Below are 13652 nucleotides of genomic sequence, written 5' to 3'. Positions count from 1 at the left end.
TTAGGCCGCTGTATTAGTTATATAAGGTGTTAGTTCTATCTTTTTAAATTTGAGAAATTAGGAATGAGTTTACTTGTAGAGATTTCTTTTAATTGTGGAATTATTTTCTTTATTTTAAGCCGGAGAACACAATCATTCCTTTGTGTGGGGCTCTGACATACTTATTCACGAACCTTCAGTTACTTGTATGTCCTTCTTAACATAAAAAAAAGTACAAGCACACATACTGGAAAATGTTAAGTTCAGAGACATTATGATATGATCTACTCTTCCATACATACACCTTATCAATCCCACTGTTTACACACGTTAAGTGCTGCATGTGGTATCGTGAATCTTTTATTTGTCCTAAAATTGAACCAAATGTGTTTTAGAACAACAAAACATATAAAATGACAGGTCAGTATTTGTTCATCATGCCCTTAGTTGTATAATCACTTTTCATATCGGACAGAACAAATGCCAGACGTGTCAGCACAGTTCAAGGCATGCAGTATAGACATGCACAGTTCAAGACATGCAACTGAATCAATAAATGGACTTGTATATATAATATATGAGAGATCTCAATCCTACAGAATAACTGTGATGATGACGCCGTTATTCTTGATTTCTTCGACTTTAATACACATTGCAGTATCAACGTAAGTGTTGTTGAAATTATATTATGTAGCTGTGGCCATCGTGGTGTGGCTGTGATATTGCTGACTACAGGCCACCGTGGTGTAGCTGTGATATTGCTGACAACAGTCAACCGTGGTGTAGCTGTGATATTGCTGACATCGGACCGCCGTGGTGTAGCTGTAATATTGATGACTACAGGCCACCGTGGTGTAGCTGTGATATTGCTGACTACAGACCACCGTGGTGTAGCTCTGATATTGCTGACTACAGACCACCGTGGTGTTGCTGTGATACTGCTGACTACAGGCGACCGTGGTGTAGCTGTGATATTGCCGACTACAGACCGCCGTGGTGTTGCTGTGATACTGCTGACTACAGGCGACCGTGGTGTAGCTGTCATATTGCTGACTACAGACCGCCGTGGTGTAGCTGTGATATTGCTGACTACAGGCCACCGTGGTGTAGCTGTGATACTGCTGACTACAGGCCACCGTGGTGTAGCTGTGATATTGCTGACTACAGGCCACCGTGGTGTAGCTGTGATATTGCTGACTACAGACCACCGTGGTGTAGCTGTCATACTGCTGACTACAGGCGACCGTGGTGTAGCTGTGATATTGCTGACTACAGGCCACCGTGGTGTAGCTGTCATATTGCTGACTACAGGCATCCGTGGTGTAGCTGTCATATTGCTGACTACAGGCCACCGTGGTGTAGCAGTCATATTGCTGACTACAGACCACCGTGGTGTAGCTGTGATATTGCTGACTACAGGCCACCGTGGTGTAGCTGTGATATTTCTGACTACAGGCCACCGTGGTGTAGCTGTGATATTGCTGACTACAGGCCACCGTGGTGTAGCTGTCATATTGCTGACTACAGGCCACCGTGGTGTAGCTGTCATATTGCTGACTACAGGCCACCGTGGTGTAGCTGTGATATTGCTGACTACAGGCCACCGTGGTGTAGCTGTCATATTGCTGACTACAGACCGCCGTGGTTTTGCTGTTATATTGCTGACTACAGGCCACCGTGGTATAGCTGTCATATTGCTGACTACAGACCACCGTGGTTTTGCTGTTATATTGCTGACTACAGGCCACCGTGGTGTAGCTGTAATATTGATGACTGCAGGCCACCGTGGTGTAGCTGTGATACTGCTGACTACAGGCCACCGTGGTGTAGCTGTGATACTGCTGACTACAGGCCACCGTGGTGTAGCTGTCATATTGCTGACTACAGGCCACCGTGGTGTAGCTGTCATATTGATGACTACAGACCACCGTGGTGTAGCTGTGATACTGCTGACTACAGGCCACCGTGGTGTAGCTGTGATACTGCTGACTACAGGCCACCGTAGTGTAGCTGTCATATTGCTGACTACAGGCCACCGTGGTGTAGCTGTCATATTGCTGACTACAGGCCACCGTGGTGTAGCTGTCATATTGCTGACTACAGACCACCGTGGTTTTGCTGTTATATTGCTGACTACAGGCCACCGTGGTGTAGCTGTGATATAATTGCTGACTACAGGCCACCGTAGTGTAGCTGTCATATTGCTGACTACAGGCCACCGTGGTGTAGCTGTCATATTGCTGACTACAGGCCACCGTGGTGTAGCTGTTATATTGCTGACTACAGACCACCGTGGTTTTGCTGTTATATTGCTGACTAAAGGCCACCGTGGTTTAGCTGTTATATTGCTGACTACAGGCAACCGTGGTGTAGCTGTAATATTGATGACTGCAGGTGACCGTGGTGTAGCTGTGATACTGCTGACTACAGGCCACCGTGGTGTAGCTGTGATACTGCTGACTACAGGCCACCGTGGTGTAGCTGTCATATTGCTGACTACAGGCCACCGTGGTGTAGCTGTAATATTGATGACTACAGACCACCGTGGTGTAGCTGTGATACTGCTGACTACAGGCCACCGTGGTGTAGCTGTGATACTGCTGACTACAGGCCACCGTAGTGTAGCTGTCATATTGCTGACTACAGGCCACCGTGGTGTAGCTGTCATATTGCTGACTACAGGCCACCGTGGTGTAGCTGTCATATTGCTGACTACAGACCACCGTGGTTTTGCTGTTATATTGCTGACTACAGGCCACCGTGGTGTAGCTGTGATATAATTGCTGACTACAGGCCACCGTGGTGTAGCTGTCATATTGCTGACTACAGGCCACCGTGGTGTAGCTGTCATATTGCTGACTACAGGCCACCGTGGTGTAGCTGTTATATTGCTGACTACAGACCACCGTGGTTTTGCTGTTTTATTGCTGACTACAGGCCACCGTGGTTTAGCTGTTATATTGCTGACTACAGGCCACCGTGGTGTAGCTGTGATATTGCAGACCACAGGCCACCTTGGTGTAGCTGTGATATTGCTGACTACAGGCCACCGTGGTGTAGCTGTGATATTGCTGACTACAGGCCACCGTGGTGTAGCTGTCATATTGCTGACTACAGGCCACCGTGGTGTAGCTGTCATATTGCTGACTACAGGCCACCGTGGTGTAGCTGTCATATTGCTGACTACAGGCCACCGTGGTGTAGCTGTGATACTGCTGACTACAGACCACCGAGATATGTTACAGCTGTGATATTGATGGCAAGCTGGCGTCGTGTTATAGCAGTGATATTGCTGACTAATGGTCCGCTATACATATTTATCATATAATGCGTAGGTTTCTCGGCAGGATAAAGCCAACGGATAAAAACGATATCCGTTTGTGTCATATGTGGATAGAGATGCAAAAATCAAAGGTCAAGTAGGGACTACTTTCACTGTTTATATAAACAAACATGGCGTCGCCCTCGTCATTCGGCGATCGAGTCAGAATTAACCATCGGGAATCTGGATAAACTACAGGGATAATTGTTATCATTATCAAAAGAACAGTCTAATATACTGAAAATCAGTGTCTAACTGTGACGTAGCTAAGGCATTTTTTAAGATTTGGCAACTTTTGAGATATAAATTTCGAAACAATTTTGCGAGGGCACGAGGCCGAGCCAAGCGGGATCAGTAGGCATATCTGTGCTTGTAGACCTCTGCGGCTTGAAACCTCCTCCACAAATTAAAATAGTTGGATTTGGCCGAAATATGTTTGAATTGTAACCTTGTTTCGTTTTGTCGCTGTGTGTACATCTGACTACACTTCTTACGCTATGACAGGACAGACCGACTATCAACAACGTCTCATAGACTAGGGTAAGAGTAACTTCCCTTTGACAAAGGGCAGTCACTCTAGCGGACACACCGATGGATTGCCGCGAAAGGCAATTAAAAACAATAATTATTGTTTTGCGTATATGTTGCTTCGCCACTGTATAAGAAACAGATTTCAGTTGGAACTATATTGACACATCACTCACCCTGTGACGAAATAAATATTAATGCGCGCATTCCAGGAAAAGTCGCAATGTTTCGTTAATGTTTGTGAGAGAGGGAAATCAATTTTGAAGCACAGAATTAAAGTATGACATTATATGATAAAGAGGTTATCACGCTTGTCTGTTTGGGGATGGTAAATATCCTGTATTAGGAATAAACACTATGTATTTAGCTCGTCAAGGCTCGCTAAATACGATGTTTATTCCTAATGCAGGATATTTACCATCCCCAAACGCACTCGCGTGATAACCTCTATGTATGTACAAGTGATCATGTTAATGTTGATGTTACAAAACATATGTGTGTTATTGCTGTCGTAATATATTAACATTGTAACATTGCTGACTTCAACCGGCTCATTATAGCCTCCGTTAACTCGGTATTTTGCAGATGCCAAAACTACAGTGTCACATTTGAGCGACTTTTAGACTACGATGATGTAAACGTGATGAACATCAGCGTATCGCTGAATCTCATTATTGATGTGAATGAAGTCCACAAATGTGCTGACGCATGCGCATTAAGTTCCAGTTGTGCTGTATTCTACCATGACCCGGTGGCATCATGCTGCATTCTCTACCCCTTGATCGTGATCCCGAGTCCTAACACAGGAAGGTCATCCCCCGGATCTCGACACTATCAGAGACGACTGCAGCTGCCATCAGGTTTGGTTGGGTAGTGCTTGGGTAGCACATGTTTTGGTTTGATTTGGTTTGTTGTTTAACGACGCACTCAGCAATATTCCAGCTATATGACGGCGGTCTGTAAATAATCGAGTCTGGACCAGACAATCCAGTGATTAATATCATGAGCATCCATCCACGCAATTGGGATCGATGACATGCATCAACCGAGTCAGCGAGCCTGACCACCCGATCCCGTTAGTCGCCTCGTACGACAAGCATAGTCGCCTTTTACAACAAGCATAGTCACCTTTTACGGCAAGCATGGGTTGCTGGGTGGCACATGTACATGTATACCACAGTGAGTCAGTGAGTGAGTTGGGTTTAACGCCGCTTTGAACAATATTCCGGTTATATCGCAGTATGTCAGCTTAATACCGCTTCCCTCACTATCGTTGCAAACACAAGAGCTATGGCGTTAAATTGTATCATGGTAGAAGGCCCAAGTAGAAAGCCCGCGGTGCGCGTTCGGTTCCCACCTCATTTAGTTCTACTCTGGAAACACAGCATGTTTATCTCCGAATTGAGTGGATGACTGATATCACGGTGTTTACATTAATACAAATGGCTTTAATTTTAAAGTAATATTGCCCACTAACACAACAAAGGCAGTTTTCAAATCTATATTACAACACGTATAAGTGGCTGTTCGGTAAAGTAACACGTAGCGTTTACGGAACAGAGAAACCAATCGTTTGTATGTGAATACCTCGCACCAGATCGACACGACACCTGTAGAAATAGAAGAGGGATAGGGTAGCTGTAGGGATTTGGCAAGGATGAGACTAATACTAATACTAACTGCAACCCCTACAACACTGCATGTACGTTCTTAACTATGTTTAAATAATTACAAAGACTTAGCCCCCTATACATTGCCAGAGTGAGTGAGTGAGTGAGTTGGGTTTAACGCCGCTTTTAACAGTATTCCAGTTATATCACGGCGTGTCAGCTTAATGTGGGAGGAAATGAAGTGATGCAGGTCTCAGACGTTTACCAGTTTGGTGAAACCCACGAGCACGGGTATGGTGTTGATGAACCAAGAAAGATAACCGGGATTCGAACCCACGATTCCAAGGGACGCAACCCTACACAGCGAATTGTGACAATTACCAGTGCTTCTCCATGCTGAATAACATGTGGTTATAAATGACAACCGTGGTATATGAATGATAATATTAAAATATCCATGTAATATTCTCAAAGCAATGGTCGATGTAACTGACTATTTTGTGATTATACCCGTTTTCACTAAGGCAAAGCCACGTTGATAAAATGACCACGAATGCGGTGAATTGAAAAGTGGTTTCCCTGGGAAAATTGCTACATGAATTGAATTTGGAAAAGAAGAGCCGCCTGATGGTTGTTGTCAAGTAAAGAAACTTAGAAGGGGATAAGAAGTTATACTGAGAAGTTTATATCTTACTTTGTTCAGACCCTACAGATTGGTGTGCAGAGAGTAAAGGCTGGGTTCAGGATGAGGGCTCCACAATCTGCTACAGCATGTCAGAGGACGAAGCCATTTGGGAGAATGCAAAACGAACGTGTGAGGACAAAGGGGGGCAATTGATGATGTTCAAAGACGAGGACAAAACAAATAAAGTTTTGGATATTATCAATGGATGTAAGTGTCTGAAATTTTAAATAAGCGAGAACAATGGGCACTGAAGTGATCAAAATTCAAGTTCGCAATTTGTAATATTCCCATTTCGTTTAGAGTTTTAAAAAAATGTAATAACTGGCCTTATGTTACCCTCATATACATAAAACAAGGGGTATTGTTACCCTCCTAAAAGGATATTATGATTTTTTCGTTTCTTTTAAGTTCGCAATTTGTAATATTCCCATTTCGTTAAGAGTTTTAAAAAAATGTAATAACTGGCCTTATGCTACCCTCATATACATAAAACAAGGGGTCTTGTTACCCTCCTAAAAGGATATTTTGATTTTTTCGTTTCTTTTAAGTTCGCAATTTGTAATATTCCCATTTCGTTAAGAGTTTTAAAAAAATGTATTAACTGGCCTTATGTTACCCTCATTTACATTAAACAAGGGGGGGGGGGGGGGGGGGGGTAAATGTTCAGGGGTCAGGCATTTCAAGCCGTGGTCTGAGAAGACACATGTCCAAGTAACCAAGTCATAATTATGGTCGAAAACAATGGTAAGCCAGTTTCACAATTTCAGACCAAGCCTCAAGCAATTACTGTAAATACAATGTTATTATATATATTAAACTTTAAGTTATTCTTTGGCATATAGAACAGATAATTGTTTTCCCCCATGTGTGTGTTAGTTCACCTGTACAGCTCACCTTACCATACATGCCCATTAAGTTCAAATCTTAGCCTGGTTTGGAGTTATGATTATCTCTTTATAAGTTAATTATCGTTTAAAATGAAGAGACATTTAATTGTTTGCTTTACTGAACACTGAGACAGCTTCTCATCTTTTTCAGACAATCTGCATTGTGTAAAAAAAATATAACAAAATAGATTAGAGAGAATGAAACAAACCAGAATTAAGATCACAAGAGACTTGGTTAATACAGGCGCGTTGCAAGCCACGAATCGCTTAGAGTAAGCAAATAATCGCTTATTCCTGGATCAGCAATAGCTCAAATGGCGTCGCGACTATCGTTGGTTGCCTTGCCCTAAAGAAGAACGTAATAAACATGTATAATGCAAATCTTTTTCAAAACTAATCCATTCCATCTTGCCTTGCAGTCTATTTATATAGCACCAACGTGTGGATTGGCATGACCGATGTTGAGACAGAAGGAGTCTTCAAATGGATCGATGGGACAACGCTGTCAAACGATCATGGGACCCGTAGTCTAATTAATGGAGGGACCGAAGAAAACTGTGTTATGTTGCATCAAGGCGGAATATATGATAGCGACTGTGGAAGCGAAAAAAGGTATCTCTGTGAAAATAGGCAAACCTAAAATCATTTGATTTGACGAACTTATTTAATTATTACATTTACAGGTTACATGTATGTCTGTATTTTCTTTGGTTGAGTAAGGGTCAAATGACATGGTATTACCCAGAGATCAAAAGTGGTAGTGCACTGCGTAATTAAGCTAATAGACTCAAAGGAGAGCCATACTTTCAACCAATCAGCGAGAGTCTTACGCAAAGCTTGTTGTGAAGCAACATCTCCAAGGTAAACAATATGGCTGCTCATTTCGCTGTCGTTTGCGAAAAAGAAAAAGACGCAATTCTCAACTTTTTTATATTATGCAATAAAAGAATTATTGACCACAGTTGTGATAATATCATGTTTTATGGATTATAAAACGGATATTGACCGAGGCCAGCTGGTCCATGAAAGATGGTATTGCCTTCACGAATGGTCAATAATTGATAAATTGATAAGTAAATAGTTGTTTTTCATGCTAATACATACGGTTTTAGTTTTAGCTGCTCAATAATTATAAATAATTATTATTACCCATATGGGCTCAAGTATGCAGTGTAATAACTTTTTGATATTTTGCACAGTGTACAATTAGTGATTTTTCCGTAATCACTCGTACTTCGTGGGTTATTCTATAAGTATTTCATTGCAACTGCCTTTCCCAGCTACCTGTCACGAATATCACGAATGTTTTATATCAAGAAGATGACTGCAATGTTTAATACGAGATTATCAGGTTGAAATTAAAAGGGGACGAACATGCTAGTCTTTACTTTTACCTCTGTTTGCAATAAAACGGCTCATGACTGTCGTTTCTCTCTTGTTCATGTTCTCTTAAATATGTCTTTGAATGTGTTGTATGTTGTCTGTTATTTTGAACCTGGACCAGAGGCCTTAACACAGAATAAATTTATATGATGGATTAATTCTGTTATTGTTTTGTTCGATGTTTGTGTCCTGCTATTTGCAGAGTCGTGTTAGTGAAAAATGTTGAGTCTCAAAAAGTATTCAAATCCGTATCTCTCCACGTGAACATCTCATCCGTAAACGAATAATGCTTCATATGTAGGATTATTCATATTTGTTATTGATTATACAGTCAGGCATAACTATTTGTGTAAGCAGTTCAGTAGTATATAAGTCGTAAGTGAGTGAGAGAGTGAGTGAGTTGGATTAAAGGCCACAGTATTTCAATCATAATGAAGACATGTGTGCAAGTATTTGACGTTTTTATTTGTTAAAAACCATAAGCACGCGTATGGTTCTGACAAACATCTTATGCACAAACCTGAGTGAGTGAGTTGGGTTTAACGCCGCTTTTAACAGTATTCCAGTTATATCGCGGCGTGTCAGCTTAATGTGGGAGGAAAGCCCGAAGTGATGCAGGTCTTAGACGTTTACCACTTCGGTGAAACCCACGAGCACGGGTATGGTGCTGAAAAACCTAGAAACATAATTGGGGCGAACCGGGATTCGAACCCAAAATCAGAGGTTTCTGGCGTGCCCAAGGGACGCAACTCTGCACAGCGAATCGCGGCGCCTTAGACGACTGGGCCACCCGTGCCCCCTGTACAAACCTGAATGTAGCGGGGAACACATTATACTAATAAGAATACCTACCCTGCCCGATATTTACAATTAACAGAGCTCAATATGTTTAAATGCAATCAAAGAACAGATGGACAGAAGATTGGAAAATATATCTACAGGAACAGGACAAACGTAGTCAAGCCATGCATTGTCAATTAATAATTATAAAAGCGACAAAACCTTTGCCATATTCATAAAACATATCATTTGTGCGATTGGACTACATCATGAGCATGTGCTTATGAATCACTATGAAATGGTGATGGTACCAGGTGTTCGCGAGAAGGTGAGCGTATCCTACCCCGCCGGTGGCATCTATCACAAACACATGCAAAGACAAGTCAATTGTTCACCCGAAAAAACACGAGAACACGGAAGAAATGAATGGTAGATAATAGGGAATAGCACCGGACATCATTTTTGTCAATGATGCGTCAAATTTAGAAATGTCCTCCACTTGTCTACCATAAAACCTTCAACGTTCTAGCCTTGAGGGCGGTCGGGTAGCCTAGTGGTTAAAGCGTTCGCTCGTCACGCCGAAGACCCGGGTTCGATTCCCGAAATGGGTACAATGTGTGAAGCCAATTTCTGGTGTCCCCCGCCGTGATATTGCTGGAATATTGCTAAAAGCGGCGTAAAACCATACTCACTCACTCACTCTAGCCTTGAGCAAACAACAAGAGTCGTATTACGAAATCTTGGTTGAAAGGGCATCCTTGATTGTACCTCAAAAATTGTTAAATGTTAACGCCAAAGGTTGGAGCTGCAAGAATATTGCTCGACATATAGAGAAAGTTGACTATTGGAAAGTTAAAGTCGTCCCTCTTGACATACAGTCTTGTGGAGAGTGTTTGGTCACTCTGAATCTTTATGCATATATCTGAATATGAAACAGATGAGGCAGTCTCCATAGTCTCCTTTATTTCTAGTTCAGTTGGGTAAATCATTTGACGGGAATTGGCTGTTTGATGGTTATTGAACGATATCAGATCATTGACATACTTTAAGTTTCATTACCTTGTTGGTTTTGCCAATCCGAGCAAAAATTTCGAATCGATGCTTAAAGAAACAGATATATCAGGTGCCCGTAGGGATGCCTAATTCTTGCCTAAATGTCTTATCCCCACATTTCCCATAGATGTTATCAATGAGGAGGTGAGGTAAAATGGGCTACAACGTCGCGATTATCGCACTTATATAGCGACGTACATGCACACGTGTGTGTGGCTGCTTGTACTAGTCCGTAGACTTTTTAGTGCAGCCCACTGAGATACCATGCCGCAGTTGAACATGAATACCCAACACAGACACAGTATACTGACTCCAAGCCGACCAGTCCTTGGTTTAGCCCCTTAATGCCGAGCGCCAGGCGGGGTAACAACAAGTACCATCTTTTAACGTCTTTTGGTATGACGCGGCCGGGAATCGAACCCCCGACCTTCCGCTCTCTGGGCGGACGCTCTACTACCATTTTATTTAGAAACGTGAGGATAGCGATTAGTACGTTTTATTTTATTATTTCTATAACACATCTACTATTTTTTAGTATGTGTACATAAACATGAAGTACAATGAAGCAGGGATAGGTGGCCAAGTGTTAAAGTGTTCTGGCTTGGGATATATTCAAGCAGACAAAATATGTTTCCTCCCTGACTATAGAGCACATAGGATTTTCTAAACAAAACATTAAGTTAAGATCCTAACGTAAAGCACCGCACACAAGTATCGGGTCGTTTTCATCTTGAAATCCACCCACTTCACCACATTTAAGAGGTGAGGTGAAATTGGGTTTAACGTCGTGTCCAAGAGTATTGCACTTATATAGCGACGTGCATGTACGTGTGTGTGTTTGTGTGGCTGCTTGTACTAGTCCGGACTGATGCCGATTTATAGTGCTAGCTCACTGAGATACCTACCGCAGTTTAACATGAATACCCCACTCAGACACAGTATACTGACTCCGAGCCGACCAGTCCATGTTTTAGCCCCTTAATGCCGAGCGCCAGACAGGATAACAACAAGTACAATCTTTTAACGTCTTTTGGTATGACGCAGCCGGGGATCAAACCCCGGAACTTCCGCTCTCCGAGCGGACGCTCTACCACAAGACCACGGAGGCGGTCCCACATTTAAGAAGCTAGACCCAAACGACTCCATTCCGACACGGGGCGCAGGTGAAAGAAGCCGCAATTAGCTCTACAGAGTTGCGTCCCTTGGGCACAGCAGAAACCGATAAATGTGGGTTCGAATCACGGTTGCGTCCCTTAGGTATTCCAGAACCTATGATTGGGCCCCGATTATGTTTCGGTGCGAGTTGCGTCCCTTTGGGTACGCCAGAAACCTATTGTCATGGGTTCGAATCACGGTTGCGTTCCTCGAGGCACGCCAGAAGCCTATGACGTGGGTACGAATCTCGCTTCGTCTCGATTATGTTTCCAGGTTTGTCAGCACCACACTCGTGCTCTTAGGATTCACCCAAGTGGTAAACGCCTGAGACCTGCTTCACTTTGGGCTTTCCTCCCCTACTGAGCTGACACGTCATGATATACCTGGAATACTTTTAAAAGCGGCGTTAAACCCAACTCACTCACTCACTTATCACTCGAAGATAATACACACTTCTCATGTGATTACCACCCGGTTCTTAGATTGATTTTTTAAACATTGATGCAGATGCATGTGTTTACCTAGTTTAGATAAACTTGTTTTACTTTTAAACACTAATAGCATATTGGCAGCAGCTATTAGCAGAATGTTGAGACGTAGGCTTTGTTATTAGTTAATTATTGTCATTTTACAGACGCTTCCTTAGCAACTTTGAACGTTAAAGAACAGATATTTTAATACTTATGGTGTAATGTTGACTCTCTTAATGAACGTATAATGTTATAAGTGCCTTTTACGTGATTAAGGCTGGGCACATATGTGCTTTAGTGATTTTGCATACTACAATGTACATATTCTGTAGGCATATTTACTGAACAGAACAAACATGTTTGAGATAATATTTTGGGGGAAATGTCCTTACAATACAAATGTATCCCCAAAACTATTAATGATCCCTCGGTTCAGTATATCGTTATACATATCAACACTTGTACATAATATTCATGTGCGTGACACTTTAATGAACCATATTTCTCTCTTCTTCTTATCATACCAGACCATCTCCGTTGTCTAGTGGTAGAGCGTCCGCCCTGAGTGCGGAAGGTCGGATTTTCCATCCCCGGCAGCGTCATACCAAAAGACGTTAAAATATGGTACTTGTTATTGCCCTGCATTGATGGCCTAAAACAAGTGTCTGAGTGGAGTATTCATGTTAAACAACGGCACGGTATCTCAGTGGGCGAGCACTATAAAATCGTTTCATCTCACCTCATCTAAATAGTGTACTGTATTCACCTGAGCTCTGACTTGAACAGAGAAAAGGTTTCTCTGCCTCAGCTGTGTGGTTATATGGATGTCTTTAGCATTTCTTTCACTGGACAACAGAAGCCTTTCTTGCTTCTTACGCAGCAACCCCAGTAGACCTGTTTCGTCGCTGCTGACTTCAGTTCATAGAATCTGGGGTGCGGTCGGGTAGCCTAGTGGTTAAAGCGTTCGCCGAAGACCCGGGTTCGATTCCCGACATGGGTACAATGGGTGAAGCCCATGTCTGGTGTCCCCCGCTGTAATATTGCTGGAATATTGCTAAAAGCGGCGTAAAACCATAGTCTCTCACTCACTCACTCACTCACATAGAATCTGCTGTAGATTCGTTTAGAGATGAGTCACTAGGGTAGCCTAGTGGTTAAAACCTTGGCTCGTCACGCCGAAGACCCGGGTTCGATTCCCGAAATGGGTACAATGTGTGAAGCCAATTTCTGGTGTCCCCCCGCCGTGATATTGCTGGAATATTGCTAAAAGCGGCGTAAAACCATACTCACTCACTCACTCACTCACATAGAATCTGCTGTAGACTCGTCTAGAGATGAGTCAAAGCTGACTTCGAAATTACCAATGGCATCCTCAGGTGGTGAACACAGATGGCATGATGATGTGTCATATAGTGTGTCTGTCAGTGGTTACCCAACACAGTAGTTAAGTGTAAGCTCTGGTGTAAAAACAAGGATGTGATTTACCGAAAACACGTTTTACTGTTTTATTCATGATCTTGCCAGTGAGGTTAATCACCTATCAAGTGGTATTCATGCGGAAGAAGAAATGTTGAGTTTGTTATATATTGATGATAAGCAAAAGTTAGATTGTACCGCCCTTAAGGTGACAAAATGGAAGACTAGCTGTAGATTTTGAAAAGACTAAAATTGTCTATTTCAGTACAATAAATAACGCCTTATCTGATTATATTTTTATATAGTCTAACACCAACATTGTTTATTCTCCATTGTATAAATAGTTCGGCTTGTGGCTTAATGATTTTTTAGATATTAATTTTA

The 13652-nt window shown here is 42.4% G+C and overlaps 1 protein-coding gene across 1 annotated transcript; it reads left to right on the top strand.

The window, feature by feature from the left end:
- Nucleotides 1-188: 188 nt before the first annotated feature.
- Nucleotides 189-8548, top strand: LOC124137119 (CD209 antigen-like protein A). Its single transcript, XM_046503297.2, has 4 exons — nt 189-644; nt 4415-4689; nt 6143-6331; nt 7431-8548. The coding sequence occupies exons 1-4, from the start codon at nt 460-462 to the stop codon at nt 7649-7651; spliced, it is 870 nt and encodes a 289-aa protein (XP_046359253.2). The 5' UTR covers nt 189-459; the 3' UTR covers nt 7652-8548.
- The last annotated feature ends 5104 nt before the right edge of the window (nt 8549-13652 follow it).

Source organism: Haliotis rufescens, unplaced genomic scaffold (genome assembly GCF_023055435.1).
Source record: "Haliotis rufescens isolate VD_foot unplaced genomic scaffold, xgHalRufe1.0.p SCAF_16, whole genome shotgun sequence".
Lineage (NCBI taxonomy): Eukaryota > Metazoa > Mollusca > Gastropoda > Lepetellida > Haliotidae > Haliotis > Haliotis rufescens.
The sequence above is the reverse complement of the archived record's forward strand: the minus strand, read 5'-3'. Positions and strand labels throughout refer to the sequence as shown.